The 18014-nt window shown below is 36.2% G+C and overlaps 1 protein-coding gene across 2 annotated transcripts in view; it reads left to right on the forward strand.

Moving 5' to 3' along the window:
• LOC150105338 (ATP-dependent translocase ABCB1-like) overlaps positions 1–18014 on the forward strand; it is a 417983-nt gene that overhangs the window by 83379 nt on the left and 316590 nt on the right. For both annotated transcript variants that reach the window (XM_090394721.1, XM_090394720.1), the window contains exons 6-7: positions 2499–2670; positions 5334–5458. In XM_090394721.1, the coding sequence (XP_090250847.1) occupies positions 2499–2670; positions 5334–5458 (297 nt within the window). The remainder of the gene's footprint in view (positions 1–2498; positions 2671–5333; positions 5459–18014) is intronic.

Here is an 18014-nt window from a genome sequence, read left to right on the forward strand (position 1 = left end):
CTCTTTATATGGTTCTATAATTTCATTTTCATTGCCAATTCCTGTTTAATTTCTCTTCTAATTCATTTGGCTCCAAATTGCTTTATCTTCACTCAAGGTATGCACTCTGCTATTGCTCTATAATTCCACAAATTTCTTCCACCTTGATACTTTCACATGCCTATTCATCTTCCAAGTCAGGACTATATGGTCACTCTCAACAACTGGGATCAAGTATGACATCTCAGTCACAATCAGATCCTCTGACACTATGACCAAGTCTGAACCTCTTGGTCCTTGTGTTCTCTACACAACATGTAGCCTAAGATATCTGTCCTTCAAAAAGTCTAAAAGTTTGTTCTCTTAGTACTGCATGTTTGTTCTCTTAGTACTTATATTGCTATAGTTGAAATCTTCTGTAATGATCACTTGCTTTGCACTTGCCAAATCAATTTGCCTAAACTTTTCCTGGTCATCACATCTATATTTCCAGGTCTAGAGCAACATCCCACTGAATACTTCTATCTCACACCATGCACTCTCAAAGCCATTAGTGTCATTTCTGCTCTGATTCTCTACCTTAGAGGGCACAATTAATCTCTTATCATGAGTAATGCGCCCACCACCATGTTTACCTTCCACGTGCCAAAATATGCCATACCTTTCGATTTCTATTCCTGTTACAAATCAAATGAGCCAGTCAGCACTACAAATTAATTTTCTTCATTCCTAATGTTCCTAGTATTTGTATACTGAAAAACCAGTGCATTTTCAGTGTTCATATAATTATTTTTATTCACCACATACTTCACCTGGATATGCAATACAGTATAAATCCTCTAATTACTGAAGTCACTATTCTCCACACGAGGCCATCCCTGCTGTTCCATTCTTGCAATTCTGTCTTCCTAACCTTAACAACCAACTTGCCCAGAAAACAACAGTCCCTTCAAATGCCTGCATATTTATGTGTTTTGTAATCCATCTCTTGCCTACAGCTCCCTTCTATCCTCACTTGTATTCCATGCATCTACATATTCAGACCTATCTTACTACCTTCTTGCTATTATCTCATTCATTATTATTGTTCTTCTTCTCCATTCAGCATTATCATACCAAGGCAATACAGTCGCTGTCTTTTCTCTCACACGTTTCTGCTTGACTATCCCTAACATCAGATCTCTTGCTGCATGATTCACGCTACTTCTCAGGTTATTTGTGCCAATTGTCACTCTCATCTCTGTGTCATATGCTCTCTTCATTACCACATTCTCTATCATTTTCCTTACACCCCGAAAATCATCAAATCTTCATACATGATACTCCAAACAAATTCATTCATTCTTCTATCACTGACATCCTTGACCCTTTCTGCTTCTAGTCTCTCTCTATCCAATTTTCTTTTTTTTTTTCTCATCTCTATATACCTTGCTCCCACTCATTCTTGACTTTCTTCACTTACCTTTCTTCCCTCTCTCTCTCTCTCTCTCTCTCTCTCTCATTCTATCAATTTTCTTCATTTGCCTCTCTTCATCTGCCATGCTGCTCAAGGTCAAATCCATAAAGACATTTTCTTTTCTCTCTGACATGCTATTTGTGTAATGCAAAGTTTATTGAATAAGGAGGAATGCAGTGTGCTGTCATCAGAAAAACTGCATTTTGGATTGGTAGTCAAATGGAATAAATAGGCTATAAGAGGGGGGGAAAATAGGCTTAGTGGGGGGAAAAAACAGTGCCTTGTGTAACCACAGCATTAGTTGCAAAGCTAGAAGATAAAAATAATCCGCTATCATATATAGTGTGCATATTATCAGGAACTGGCCACTATGTTGCAGAAGTCAGGGGACAAAATGAATGATGAGATATTCCTAGAAATTTATGCCAGACACAGTCAAAGGTCTTAGATATCAAGAGCTGCCACATGTGTATTTTGTCAAGCCTTTCCATGGTTACTTCATAGATGACATAAATAGGCTGATCCACTGTTGATCGACAGTGGCAGAATCCATACTGCCAATCATTTATTGACTGTGAAGAGTCTTTAAGTTATTGTAGAAGTGGAAGTATTAATAGTTCTTCATTTATTTAGAAAGAATTGAGAGAAATGCATTATAGATACATATTCAGAAGTTCATATTGTGTATTGCAATCAGGAATTGGTACAGTAACCACTGTAGTAAATTCAGTACTTTTAATAAACTAACAAAAAGACCCATATTATCAGTGCTATTCTAAAGGCAATTTGCTATAGAAAACCATTAACTATAGCAAACTATTTCTTTGGTCCCTATGAGTTTGCTACAGTGGGAATTGATAATATTTTTACTATATATAATCAAGCTTCAGTATTTCAGTTTCAGATAGAAGCAGAATATAAATGAAAAAATCTCTGTGGATACTGGTAAGTTTTTTTAAGAAGTTTTTAGGTAATGACTAATTTTGTTTAGTTTACCATAATTAGCTTTTTCAAAATTTCATCACCTATTTCATTTTGAAACTTTACAATTTAAACCGACTAGTGATCTGGAACGTATTCGAGAAGGAATCGGTGATAAATTGAGCATGTGTATCCAGTTTCTATCCACCTTCATTTCTGGCTTTTTTGTTGGCTTTATTAAAGGTTGGGAGCTAACATTGGTAATCATGGCAATGTCACCTCTAATTGCTCTTTCTGCTGCCTTTATTGGAAAAGTAAGTGAATATAAAATTTTTATCAGTATGATAAATATTTATAAAAATGCTGTGTTTTGTTTGCCTATATAATTAAAACACATATTTTACAAAATTTCATATGCAGTTTTACTGAAATGTGTTTTGAATGCTTTATCTCTTATCTTTATCTACACAGCTTTCAAGCTTCACATTCACACTGACATCTCTTTTAATTCTGAAGAACAAGGTCATTCTTCCCTCTCAGTTTTAGGGCCTATATGCAGTTCACAGCCATACCTGGAAGGCCATGTCCTGGGTGATATCCATAGAATCAGATCGAAGGGTGGGGGGAAACCACAATACTTGTTCATACCATCTGTAGTAACACTTAAAAATCAACCTAACCTTAGTAAATATCAATACCTAAAGCTCCCCAAGAATAGGAACCAGCTATGGTATGGTATGGTATGGTCTTTCACTCAGAAACCAACTAAGGCTGCTGAACAACCATGGTTCCCAGAGTGCTTGGGAGAAAACCTAGGAGCATGGGAAATGATTATTGCTTCCAAGCTTATACTGCCATCCTATTCAATAATGGTGTGGCTTCCATCCTGACATTATCCTGCTTTCTAACTAAATCGCTCATTCCTGTGGTCACCACTAACTCTCCCACTCATTTCCTCCTTTTATTCAGTGCTCAATCACACTGTTCATCTTTCCTCCTGGAAATCAAATCTTGTCCATCCCATTCACCACATATCTTATAATTGTATTTCATACAGTATCACTTGTGAATCATCTTTTTCTCTTAGCCATTTTCACTTGATTCATTCACGCTCTTCCTTGTATATATACAGTTATTTAATTTCATGCTGCATACATTTCATCTTGCATTCTGTTAAATCACATTCCCTTGCTTACCTTTACATACATTCTCTTGTTTGCTTGTGGGCTTGCTTAACAGCAATCATATTCTCTCACTCACTGTTCTGCCTGCAGCCATTCAAAATTTAATGGTTGTCACTTGGTGTGTGTGTGTGGGGGGGGTGAAGTTCAGCGGAATGGTAAGTAAAGTAGTCATTCCATTTCAGATATTTTCAATTATATGATCAGATAATGTAGTGCTTGGATCAAGGAAACAGTTATCAGACCATGGAAAAAGAGGCATCAAATTTTCAATTTCATTTCAACTGACACCCTTGTAGTGCCATAGAGTATGAGGTTAAGATTAGAATTGCCAGAAGGAGAGTATATTTAGAGTGAGAGCCAATTAAGAAAAGATCCAGAATGTGGGGAAAATTATGATTATTCTGTTTGCTAGCTGGCATGTGACCAGTTTGTGTTGGATCATGACTGATACCAAGTAATTTAGCTTCTCTTCAAGCTTAAGCCATGAAGTTTGAGATGGCAAAGTGTAAATTATGGACATTGAAATCTCCAATGCTGATTTTCTCACTGTTTGGGTAATTAGACTGTATGCAGTCAACTTTCAGGGATAAATATTCGAAAAGTCAGTATGTAGTCATAAGAATTAGGAGAATGGTAAATGCTCTATAAATTAAAGATGTCAAGAAATTATATTCTTGGTTTAATCCTTTATTAAAGTGTAAGCAAAACAAAATTGGCATGTGAAGTAACTTCACAACTGAGCTACATGTATATAGAGGCTAATGACTTTACATCACTTGCCTTAGTATCCCATAATGCAATGCACATATCCTTATGTATAATGCTATGCATTATGAGAAAGGCCACTTCCCAGACCAGGATTGAAGTAATGAAGAAGTCATATTTCCATATGCAAGTAGTCAAAAGATGTCACACCTTATTATTAAAATACTTCGGATTAGAGATAGAGGTTTGAAAGTTTTTTAACTTGGTTATACTATAAATCAAAGATTCCAAGAAATTATATTCTGGTCTGGGAAGTGGCCTTTCTCATAATGCATAGCATGATACATGTCCATAAGGATATGTGCATCGCATTATGGGATACTAAGGCAATTGAAATGAAGTCATTAGCTTCTATACAAGTAGCCCAGTTGTGAAGTTACTTCACGTGCTAATTTTGTTTTGTTTACACTTTGATAAAGGATTAAACCAAGAAAATAATTTATAGTATAAAGTAAAATGCTCACAAACAAATAAATGCTCTAAATGAAGGCATGGAAATTGTGAGCTAAAGCAGATTGAATGAAATCAATTTTCTAGATCTGATAACCTTTGGTGTGAGACAGGAGGGATGAGGAGAGTATAATTATATAAGCAAATACCATGGGACATTTCAAAAAACTGAATAATTTGGAAACACACTCTGCATAGCTTGTTTCAGCATTGTCAGAACCTTCTCATTCTGATACATTCATATAAGTTTATATTTTCAATGAAATTAATCGGTGTAAATTTAATTTAATGATTGATACCAGAATTGATGTGATATGTATTCTCCATAATTCCAAACAAAAACAAACAAAAATATGAGGTATGTTTGTGGCAGGGGGGATGGGGGCTCTTTCCTTTAAAGTGTGCCATACAGCTGCATGGATTTTGATATCCTTAATCAAAAAATTGGTTTCCTAAATTCAGAATGAAATGATAATATTCAGTTTTCAATTTTTGTGCAGAATTATTTTAATGAAATGAAAAATTTAAAAGGTAAAATTATTTTGCCTGAAAACTTATTCAGAAATTTCATTTTGTAGCTAGTTTCTTCTTCAGCAGCGAGAGAACAACAAAAATATGCAGTGGCTGGGGGTATTGCTGAGGAAGCTTTATCCAGTATTAGAACTGTAGCAGCTTTCTGTGGTGAACAAAGAGAAATTAATAGGTAATGGGTAATGTTACTTTGCCATTATTTCACACTTTTTATTTTATTACAAAATTTCTGTACATTTCACCCAAATTTGATGTTAAATTATTTGCTTCATGTGTAGTAAAAGATGGAAAAAATCCTCCAATATTGAAAATTTTCCATTGGTATCTACAGATTTAGAACATAGCTGAAAAATAGATAACATGATGTAAATACAGTGTGAGACACAGAGCACAAATGACACAGACAGACATTTGCTTCTGATTTTGTGCAAGTATGTGGAAGCAATAGTAGCAGTAGTGTATAAAAAAGAAATTTCTTTTTATTTTATTTTTTGTTAAAATAAATAAGTTCTGATATCTCTTATTCTCTAAAGGTAGTTAAGCAGAGCTCCTTCAAAGGAAGGCATGTGGGCAACTGTTCTTCATCCCCATCAGCAGTAGGCAAGCTTGTGGCTGTTAATCATTTTGTGGCAATTGAGGAAAGATGTAAATAATCACTGAGACATGTAGACCTAGGAGATTTAATAGCACTTTGTTAAATCAAATATTTCGATCTGAATAAAACATATCATCCTAATTGAACAGGCAATTCAAAAGCATAGAATAACACCAATGAATTTCAAAACATGGGAGCTAAATTCTTGAGTAATGTATTCCAGTAAATTTAAATTGCAAGGTATGATCCAAAACATTAAAATAAATAAATAAATGAATAAAACATCCACTTATTAAGATATTGGTCACTGGTGATTTGAGGAAAGGAGTGGTAGCATTACAGTGTTAAGAAATGTTTTTTTTTTTTTTTTAATTATATTGTATAGCTTTTTGTAATAGTGCTTTTGTGTGATAATCAGATTGGACATAGGTGTTGTATTGTGGTATTAAAAGTGTTTGCTTTGGTTATTGTTTGGATTAATGTATTGGTTAATGTTACAAAAATGACAGAAGTAAAGAGAATATCAGCAACACCAAAAGTTTCAACTTGAAGATGAAATTTTTCTCAGCAGAAATGCTGTGACAATTGTTACATGTATGCTTTCAAAAATGTAAAAGATTTATGGATTGTTAGATTAAGTGAGAAGAAGGAATTCATTACAGTGTTTGCGTAGTGCAATGACTGGTTACAGCATTTCAAAAATGAGTATAGTGTCACCAGAAGTAATTAGAAAATGGATATAAATGCTGGCAACAATAGTAATAGAAATGAAGTGAAAGAACTTAAGCAAGAGTTAATGAAAATACAGAGTGAGGGTAAATGTAATGAGGAGGAAATTAAATATCTAAAGAAGAGATTAGCTGATGTAAATGAGGAGGAAGCTAATAGGAACAAGCATGTATCCAAGATGATTAGTGTGGCTTTATATGTAGATTCAATCATTAAAGGTGTGGTAAACAATAAGATACATGCGACATGTTTGCCAGATAGTAGATTGAAAAGAATATCTGATGCTTTTCATGGAAGGAAGAAACAGGCATTAGAATTATTGGTACCGGGGGCACAAAAGACTTGGATAGTGAGACAAAGAATGTAAAGGGATTTGAAAAAGTTGTTGCAGGAGAAAAGTGGTTAGTTTGTTGCTCGGATATAGTATTAGTGAACTGAGAAGGAGAACAATGATACTGAATGACAAGATGGCTGAATTGTGTTAGGCAAAGGCTAATGAATTTGTGAATGTATGGAATGAATTTGATTGGAAGTTAAAATGTTTGAAAGCTGATGGATTGCATTTGAATGTATTTGGCATTGGACATTTGGAGCAACTGTTGTTTGTAGTACACAGGGTCTATTTGAAATTATTGCTAAGTTCCAGAGAGAGTGATTGAGAAGCACATTGTGGAAGACAGTAAGGAGATTGATACAAAGGTGAGAATGTGATTATGTCAGGGCAGAGTGATTCATGGAAAAAAAGGTGGGGGGGGATGATAACAATATGAATAAAAATCACAGTCAGGATCAAGGAAACAGGGATGGGCATATTGTCTATATATATATATAGAGAGAGAGAGAGAGTGGTGTACTATAACAGAGAGTACAGAGTGATGGTATTGGTGGGGTGGCCTCAAAGAATTCAGAATTGTTGTGTTTCTATACTAATGTAAGGAGTATCAGAAATAAAGGGGTTGAGTTTGTAGCATTGATTGAGTCAGTATGCCCGAAGATAATTGGTGTAGGTGAAACTTGGTTGTCTGAGGATGGCAAACTGTCAGGACTAGAAATGGTCGGATTTTCCAAAAGGGTAGCAAGATGAAGAGAAGAGGGGGGGTGTACTGTTAATGATAGTAGAGGAATTGTGTCCTTCAAGATTTAAGAAGTGGAAAATAGTAGTAGTACATGTGAAGGTTTGGAAACTCTTTGGTGTGAAGTTTAGATCAATAGAATTGTTTATTTAATAGGATGTTGTTATAGACTAGGGAATGTGGATATCACTGATTTGAGATGTTTAGAAAAAATAGTTGGAGATGTAAATGGAAGGTGATCCTAAGGGGATTTTAATTATAGGAATATGAATTGGAAAGCTGAGACATTCATCCAACTCCCAATAACACAAGGTTTTCAGGAGTTGGATTTGGTGATATCCTCACAGGATGCGGTTGTGAACAAGGTATAAACATAGCCACGTGTTGGTATTTGTTAATGATATTTCATCTGGATTGAATGGAGATCTTTAAATGTTTGATAATGATGATGATTCAAAGTTAGGTAGAATTATCAGGAATATTGCTGATGTTAATTCTCTACAGGAAGATTTGAGTAGACTTTTAGCTTGGACAAATCAGTGGAATTGCAGTTTTAATGTTAATAAATGCAAAGTGCTATACTTTGGGATGCAGAAATATTAGGCTATGTATTGTATTGGTGGAGCTGTGCTTCAGAAAGTGGATGAGATTCAGGATCTTGGGTAATGGTAGACAGTGGACTAAAGTTCCAAGGGCACATTGCAAGTTTCAAAGACTGCACATCATATTGCTACAATGATAAGATGTACATTGAAGTGTAAGATTTAGGAGATGGTGTCTCTATATGAGGCATTGGTCATACCACACGTGGACTGTTGTGCTTCTTGGTCACTTAGTTTTCATTGTGATGTGGAAACACTAGAGAGGATCTAAAGATAAAATGATCAAAGTGATATCTTGACTCTGAAATGTTGGTTATACAGAGCAGTTAAGAGAATGTAGATTATAGAGCTTGGTGAATAGGAGTAAAAGAGAATTATGATAGAGACCTTCAAGTTGGTTAAAGGATTTATCAAATCAATACAAGAAGAATTATAAAAAGAGTGGATAATAAGATGGGAAAGTATATTTTCTACATGGAGAGTTTGTATGTGGAACACATTGTCAGAGTGTATTCTGAATGCAGGGAGTGGTAATGATTTTAACATACCTATCATTTTGATAGGCATGTTGCTAGTTGAGTATACTTTCTTTCCACGATGAGTATTGACTCCATGTAGATTACTGTAATAATAATAATAAAATAAAATAAAATAAAATGATCAACAGGAATAGCAATCAACAGAAAGTTCTACAAGATCAAATAGATTGCATATCTAATTATAAGAATAAGCTAGGTGGTAATTTATTATGTCTATACAAAATGCTAGGAACATCAGAAACAAAGGGGTTGAGTTCATTGCTTTATTGAATATGATATGGTTTAAGATTGTTGACATTAATGAAACCTGGCTATCAGAATCAGATATGATAACTGGGATTAAGTGGAGGAGGAGAAGTACTACTAATAATATCAGATGACTTAAGTCCAGTTAGAGTAGAAACGCAAGAAAATTCCGGTAACAACGTCCCATGTAGCGGTGAGTTTGAGTCTATCTGGTGTGAAGTGGAGGCTAACAAAATGAAATATGTGGTGGGATGTTGCTATAGACCTGGTGGCTCAGTTGCAGGGGATGAAGAAATGCATCACTAATTTAGCCTTATGAGTATCAAATAAGTGATCATTATGGGTGACTTTAATTTTCCAAACATTGATTGGGGTTAGATGAAAAATCTCATGATAAGAAAGAAGAGGAATTTATTGAATTGTTGTAAGACAACTTTCTCAAGCATCATGTGAAAGAAGGCTTATAGCATCAGAAGGGATCTTCTCTGCTAAGAATATGGCTATTTTACTGCCAGTTGGTGGCAGTGATCATGCTGTGCTTTCTTGGGAAGTATCTAATTATATTGATGCTCCAATTAGAACAGGTTAAATTGCAAAGTTGAAAATTATGATCGACTTAGGAGAATACTATCTTTGGTAATGTATGGGAAAATGTCAGAAGTCCATGGGAATCTTTGAAAAAAATTGGTTAAATGTGTAGTATCTGAATGTGTCCCTAGTGTTCAAAGAATAAATAGATTGGGAGTGAAATGGATGTGTAACCTTATAAAGCAAGAGATCCACAAGAAGAAGATGATGGGAAAGAATATCATGAGAATAAGAGTGAGAGGAGTTATTGGTCATGCAAATTGGCCATGCAAGCTAAAGGCAATCCAAAAGAATTTTATCATTATACTGCAAGCAAAAGAAAGAATGAATGTGGAAGAATAACATTATTGAATGCAGATGGTACTCTGTCAGAAGGTAATGAGATTGTTCAATTAATGAGTGCTTACTTTGTTAAGATATATCAACCAGGCATATGTAACATAGTGCACAGTGCTATAGCTACATTGGATGAAGAGTTAGAGGTTCATGAAAATGAGGTTGAAGAACCTGCATAATCTGGATAAGAATTTATCAATAGGGACAGATGGATTTAAATTTTTCAGGAATTTTTCCTTTTCCAAGGTGAACTGGATTCTGGGGTGTTGATTGTTTAAGTGTGTTAAGAAGTTGTGGAGTGTATCCAAGGTATGTGGCCAAATAGCAAAACTCATCCATGTAGCATAGCCAAACAGTGGGTTTTTGTGGGGCACAAAAAACAACAGCAGTCTCTCTTTTCTAGTCACTCTGATTACATGCCAGCCTGATGGATCCCTACCTTTCTCTGTTTACAGAAAACCAACCCATACAGGTAGATACATTCACCAGCAATCACCCCACTCCTCACAACAATATGAGATTATAAAAAACCCTATATAACAGGGCTAAATTAATCTGTTCAGATAACAATACCCCAACTACTGAACAACCATATCCTTAACACCTTCTTAGCCAATGGCTACAACCCCCAAAATATCCAGAAAATATTAAAACCAATTAACCACAACCCCCCCTCCACTGTAACAGAGATTACACTAAATCTATCACCATTACTTATATCTGGGGCACGTTTGAAAAGCTAAAAAAATATGACCTGACTACCTGTTACAAACCATATAAGAAATTGGCATCCCTCATTTGCTCCACCAAAGACCAGCCACATTCCCCTACACCTACCTGGAGTATACCAGGTCTCTTGCAGTTGTAAACTGTCCTACTATGGCCAAACAGGCAGGACAGTTAATATCAGGATATCCAAACACAAAGACTACATCTGGTTTCACCAATACAGCCACTCAGGACTTGTTGAACCATGCACTAGATACCCACAATAGAATATGCAGGAAGAAAGCCACTCTACTACACTGCAGCAAATGTAAGTATGAAAGATTATTCCTGGAATCGGCCTCAGCTCTAAATATTTTCCAGACCTTAACTTATAATAAGTTACAAGAACATTAGATGAGGGAAAGGCATATACTGCAATTTTCTTAGACTTAGCGAAGGCATTTGACAGGGTGCCACATGATAAGCTGATATTTAAGTTGCAGCACATGGGTCTGGATGTCAGATTGGTCAACTGGATTCAGGATTGGCTGTCTGATAGGTACAGAGAGTTGTGTATAGTGGAGCAGTTTCAAGGAGGCAGAGGGTTACAAGTGGGGTCCCACAGGGCTCAGTACTAGGACCTATATTGTTTAACCTTTATATCAATGACATTGCCAGTGGATTGCAAGGGGATATTCAGTTGTTTGCGGATGATGCAAAGCTGGGAAGGATTATTAGTAATAGTGCAAATGTGGTAGCCCTGCAAGAGGATTTAAATAAGCTGGATAGATGGGCAAATGAATGGGGGTGTCAGTTTAATGCAGCAAAATGTAAGGTCTTGAGGTTTGTTAAACATTGATGGGATGCTGCATTCTCTATGGGAGGAGTTATACTGGAGGAAGTAGGGGAGACAAGAGATCTGGGGTTGATGATTGATAGAAACTTGAAATTTAGGGGACATATTGCAAAGGTGGTGAAGGTAACACAGAGGATTGCTGCAATTATGAGAAGGACACTGACCTGCAGAGATAAAAGGGTTATCATTCCGTTGTATAAGTGTCTGATCAGACCACACTTAGACTATTGTTCTCAGATTTGGTCCCCAGGATTTGAAGGGGATAAATTAACTGTGGAAAGGGTACAAAGACGGATGACAAAGATGGTTTCAGGACTGTACAAGGATAGTTATGAGGATCGGCTGAGAGAATGTGGACTGCAGAGTTTGGTGGATAGAAGAAAGAGAGGTGATGTGATTGAGACTTTTAAACTGTTGAGAGGTGGTTACAGGGGAGTTCTTTTGCTTGGTTGAACAGCGGGAAGGAGTGATGATGAGGCCATCCCTGGAAGTTACGAAAGGAAACCGTGAGCAAGAGGGTAAGGAGTGGTTTCTTTGCATGGAGGGTGGTTGAGCCGTGGAATGCATTGCCTGATGGAGTGGTGGGAGCGAGAACGGTCAATGAGTTTAAAGAGTGGTATGATAGACTTTGTGTTTCTTAGGGGGGTCCTCCCCTTGATGAGTCTTGACAGACTTTATGTTCTTAGGAAGGATCTTCCACAATGAGGCTTTTGACTCCATGGAGGCCTGAATAATAATAATATTTGGGTGCACGAGATTGCCCCAATGGCCTATCATGTTTGTATAACTTGAGTCTCAGCTCAGGAATGATACCACAGGAATGGGAGGAATGTGTCATAGTTCCATTGTACAAGAATGGTGCAAAAATTGATGTATCTAACTAGTGACCTATCAATATCTCTGGTGTGGAAGTGAAGATTTTAAGAGGAGTTGGTAAGAACTCACATACAGAAATGGGTAGACAAACAAGCTATACTCTGTAAAGAGCAGCATGGTTTACAAAAGGAAGGTCATGTTTTAGCAATTTGCTGATATTTTATAACAATGTCAGAGTTGGATAAAGGGAATGGATACACTATGATAATGTTGGATTTTTCTAAGGCATTTGATAGGATACATTAATGAAAGGCTGTTGCATAAACTGGATAATAAGGGATTGGATTAGGGGATGGTTGAAAGACAGATATCAAAAAGTGGTATACAGTGGATGTGAATCTGTCAGATTTAAGGTGACCAGTAGTGTACGAGGGTGGTCTGAAAAGTTCTTGGCCTCAACCATAGATGGCAACGCTATCAGCAAGAGATTTTTTTTTCTTTTCTAAGTTGGTACATCTGTCATAAGCATCCATGTGAAATTACAAGTCATTCTATCAAGTAGTTTGTTTTATACAGCTGTCTGGACTGCAAAAGTGTTGTCTATATCCCTTGAAATGGATAAAATTGAGTATCGTGCATTATAAAATTTTTTGTAAAAGAAGGTTTAATGCCAAAAGAAATTCATTTGAAGTTCATAAAAGTTTATGGGCACTCTTCTCCTTCATTTTCGACAATTAAGAAATGGGCTGCCAAGTATAACGTGGCCGTACCAGCCTTGAAGATGTTCCACATGAAGGATGTCCAAAAGGTGTAACAACACCAGAAATCATTGATCAAGTGCACGATATGGTATTGGATGACTGGCAAGTCAAAGGTGCATGGAGTTGCTGAGACTATAGGCATTTCAAAAGAACATGTAGGATATATTTTGCATGCAGAATTGCATATTAAAAAGTTTGGCACAAAATGGGTGCCGCGCTTGCTCCAGCAGATCAAAAATGCACTCGCGTGAAAATCTGAACAGTGCTTAGAGCATTTTAACAATAATAAAACTAATTTTGTGCATTGATTTATTACTATGGATGAGACGTGGATTCACCATTACACACCAGAATCCAAACAGCGGTCAAAACAGTGGACAGAAGCCTGTTGTTCGGCGCCAAAGAAGACAAATTCAGTTCCATCAGCAGGAAAGGTCATGACATTGGCGTTTTAGGATGCTAAAGGCATTTTGTTTATTAATTATCTTGAAAAGGGTAAATCAGTAACGGGGAATATTATTCCAATCTTTTAACCAGACTAGACGAAAAAATTTATGAGAAAAGACCTGGTTTGCAGAAGAAAAAAATCATCTTTCATCAGGACAATGCACGTGCCCTCAAAAGTGTTTTGACAATGGGAAAATTAAGGATTGTTGAATTGTTGGTACATCCACCACCCTATTCCCCAGATTTGGCTCCTTCTGACTTCTATCTCTTCCCAAAACTGAAACTCTTCCTTGCTGGTCAGTATTTTTCTTCGAATCAAGAGGTGATTGCAGCTGTAGAGGGGTATTTTGTAGAGCTTACTGAGAACCACTGCATGGACAGGATAATGGTGCTGGAACATTGCTGGAATAAATGTATTAGTCTTAAGGGAGATTAGGTTGTAAAATCGTGTGGGCAGACTTATGTGTTCGTCGAACATGTTGTTTATTATTTTAATGGTATAATCGAACACAGAAACTAAGTAAATAATTAATTTATTAACTTAATGCTGATATTTCGCTGGTGATATAACCAGCATCTTCAGAGCACCAAAACACTGTTTGTCACAATACGCGAGACTAAAACAACATGGTGTACTTAAACAAAATTGTAGCAGCAACACAAAGACTAGAGTCCTGATTTTGGTGCCCTCTATCTGGGGGGAAAAAAAAAAAAAAAAAAAAAAAAGCTATCATATATTACTAGAGTCCTAGAAAAGTGCTAGTTTTTTTCTTTTTTCTTAATATGACTGTCTCTCAGATCTTCGGCAGGTTAATACAGCCATATTTGTTGAGATTTGTTGGAAAAAAAAAAAAAAAGCTATCATATATTACTAGAGTCCTAGAAACGTGCTAGATTTTTCTTAATATGACTGTCTCCCAGATCTTCGGCAAGTTAATACAGCCATATTTGTTGAGATTTGGAGTGTGTTTTAGGGCTTCTGTCGCCTCCAAGAACAATCTCTCTGATTTATACGGGTTTCTGTGTAGTACTTTTGTGTTTTTCCAGTTGATCCTGTTCTTGGAAGCGACAGAAGCCCTAAAACACACTCCAAATCTCAACAAATATGGCTGTATTAACTTGCCGAAGATCTGGGAGACAGTCATATTAAGAAAAAAGAAAAAACTAGCACTTTTCTAGGACTCTAGTAATATATGATAGCTTTTTTTTTTTTTTTTCCAACAAATCTCAACAAATATGGCTGTATTAACTTGCCGAAGATCTGGGAGACAGTCATATTAAGAAAAAAGAAAAAACTAGCACTTTTCTAGGACTCTAGTAATATATGATAGCTTTTTTTTTTTTTTTTTTTTTTCAGATAGAGGGCACCAAAATCAGGACTCTAGTCTTTGTGTTGCTGCTACAATTTTGTTTAAGTACACCATGTTGTTTTAGTCTCGCGTATTGTGACAAACAGTGTTTTGGTGCTCTGAAGATGCTGGTTATATCACCCACCAGCGAAATATCAGCATTAAGTTAATAAATTAATTATTTACTTAGTTTCTGTGTTCGATTATACCGTTAAAATAATAAACAACAATAGGTTGTAAAATAAAAATGTTGTAAAATAAAAATAATTTTGAAATTATAAATTTGTTTTTCCATTGTTAGGCCTTTTCAGACCACCCTCATACCTCAGGGTTTAGTCCTTGGGTGATTATTGTTCAATCTATACATTAATGACATCAGGCAGGGTCTAACATTAGATATGCAATTGTTTGCTAATAATGTGAAGATAGGGCAATCAGGGATGCTACTGATATTCAGCACTTACAAAATGATTTGAATAGACTGGAAATTTGGGCAAACGAAAATGGTTGTCAGTTTAATGTTAGTAAGTGTAAAATTATGCACTTTGGCTTGATGAGATTTCCAGTAGTATATTATATTAGCGGGGTTATGCTACAAGAAACTGAGGTGGCAAGGGAACTTGGTGCATTGGTAGATAGGAATTTGAAGTTCAAAGGTCACATAGCAAAAGTTTCAAATACTACTCAGAGGATAATTGCAATGTTGAAACGAACCTTGACATATAAGGATATTGAAGTAATTTTGCCTCTTTATAAGGCTTTGATAAGACAGCACCTGGATTATTGTGTAGATTTGGTCTTCCAGATTCAAAGGGAATAAAGAAGCTGTGTAAAGGGTGCAAAGAAGAGTTACAAAGATTATATCCAGATTATGAGGACAGATTGTGAGTATATGGATTACAGACTCTGGTTAACAGGAGGAAGACGGGTGATATGATAGAGGTTTATAAACTTTTGAATGGGTGTTATAGGATATTGTCTAATGAAATTTTTTGTTATATGGAAAGTGGAAGGAGAACATAAGGGCATCCATGGAAGTTAAGTTTGTTCACAGTTCAAGAAAGGAGCAAGAGCTAGGTTTTTCTCTCAGAGCAGCGAATGAGAGTGGAATAGTTTGCCTTTAGGGGTAGTGAGTAAGGATGCAACAGCTTGGGAGGGCTGTAAACGAATGCCTCTGTTGTAATCCTATGAGAATACAGAAAGCGATGTCGTGAGAAATTAACGTTTTCAAAAAATGATGTCACATGTACTAACTGATGATCTGAGACAAGAGCCTATCGTCATTCTACTGAACTTAACACCAACTTATGCGGTACAGGGTGATAAAATGTGGCCAAAATAGTAAGCATATCGTCAACATAGCATAGCCAAAGCATTGGTTTGAGAGTGGCTGTACTGATAGCAGATGTTCTATGTAGAAGTTAGCTAAAGAGGGAGCCCATAGCTGTCCCATCTAATTGTTTGTATATTTTCCATTTCCATGTGAAATATCCTGCATGTATTGTGAATTTAAATAGTTCAAATATATCGGGGGGGGGGTGACTTTAGCAGAGTAAGGGTTTCAATTAGTGGTACATTTGTGAATAATGAGATGATATCAAAACTTCAGACATAGGTGAGTTTTGTTATCACCTCATTATTCACATATGAATTATTTAAATTCACAATACATGCAGGATATTTCACATGGAAAGGGAAAATATACAAACAATTAGATGGGACAGCTATGGGCACCCCCCATCCTTAGCCAACTTCTACATAGAACACCTGGAAAAACTATCTATCAGTACAGCCACTCTCAAACCAATGCTTTGGCTATACTATGTTGACGATGTGCTTACTATTTGGCCACATGGCCCAGGCTCATTGGATACATTCTTAGTGCATTTAAATAGCCAACACCAAAAAATCCACTTTACAATGGAACTGGAAGCTAATAACCTTCCTGGATACACTTATCACACGTCTTCCAGATGGTTCCTTATCATTCTCAGTTTTTAGAAAACCGACACATACAGAGAGATATTTACACAAACAATCATGCCATCACCCTTCTCAACAGTATGGTATCTTAAAAACGCTAACCCACAGAGCGAGAGCAATCTGTTCCAATGACAATACCCTTGCTGCTGAACTGGATCACTTGCGCCACACCTTCTTGGCCAATGGCTATAATCCCCATAAGATAAACAAAATACTAAATGCTCCCAAGAAATCCCCTCCCACTATCCACCATGGAGAACTACAACAAAACAGTCACCATCCCATACATTAAAGGTACATCGGAAAACATATCAAGAGTTCTCAATAAACATCAACTACACACTGTATTCAGACCATGTATCAAATTAGCAACTCTCATCCATTCACCCAAGGACAGCATCCCTCCTTTATCACATTCAGAAATCTACGAAGTACCCTGCTACAGTCAAATAGGAAGAACTGTGGACAGAAGCCTTGAAACATTCTCTGAATCTCAACAAATATGGCTGTACAAATTTGCCTAATATTTGGGAGACAGTCATCTTGAGACCCAACTAGTACCTGCTTTCTCTTTTCTTCTTTTTTTTTTTATATTTATTATTTTTATTTATTTATTTTTATTTTATTTTTTTTACATAGAGGTAGTCTAATTAGGACTTTAGTTGTTGTGTTGTTGCTACAGTTTTTAAACTAGTCCCTTTGTTACACCATGTTGTTGTAGTCTCGTATACTGTGACAAACTGTGTTTTTGTGCTCTGAAGATGCTGGTTATAACACTACCGAAATATCAGCAGTAAGTCAATAAATAATTATTTACTTATCATTCCATTCTGTGTTCTGATATATACCATCAAAATTAAACAACATGTACGACGAACACATAAGCCTTTCTGCACGTTTGACGAAACCCTAGGGAATTCTGCAGTTATGTTGCTAGTTGAAGAAAGGGTGAATATGGATGACTGACATAGTGTTTAAGAGTAGTATTGAATAACAAAAAAAGGAGGATAGAAGACAGTTTAAGAATGTGAAATATTCAAAATTTTAAGTAACCTTGATATTAATAATGCTGTGGGACTAGATGGGATGTCACCATGTAT

The sequence above is a fragment of the Typopeltis vanoorti genome, chromosome 6 (genome assembly GCF_054136105.1).
Source record: "Typopeltis vanoorti isolate ZY-2024b chromosome 6, IOZ_Tvanoo_1.0, whole genome shotgun sequence".
NCBI classification, from domain to species: domain Eukaryota; kingdom Metazoa; phylum Arthropoda; class Arachnida; order Uropygi; family Thelyphonidae; genus Typopeltis; species Typopeltis vanoorti.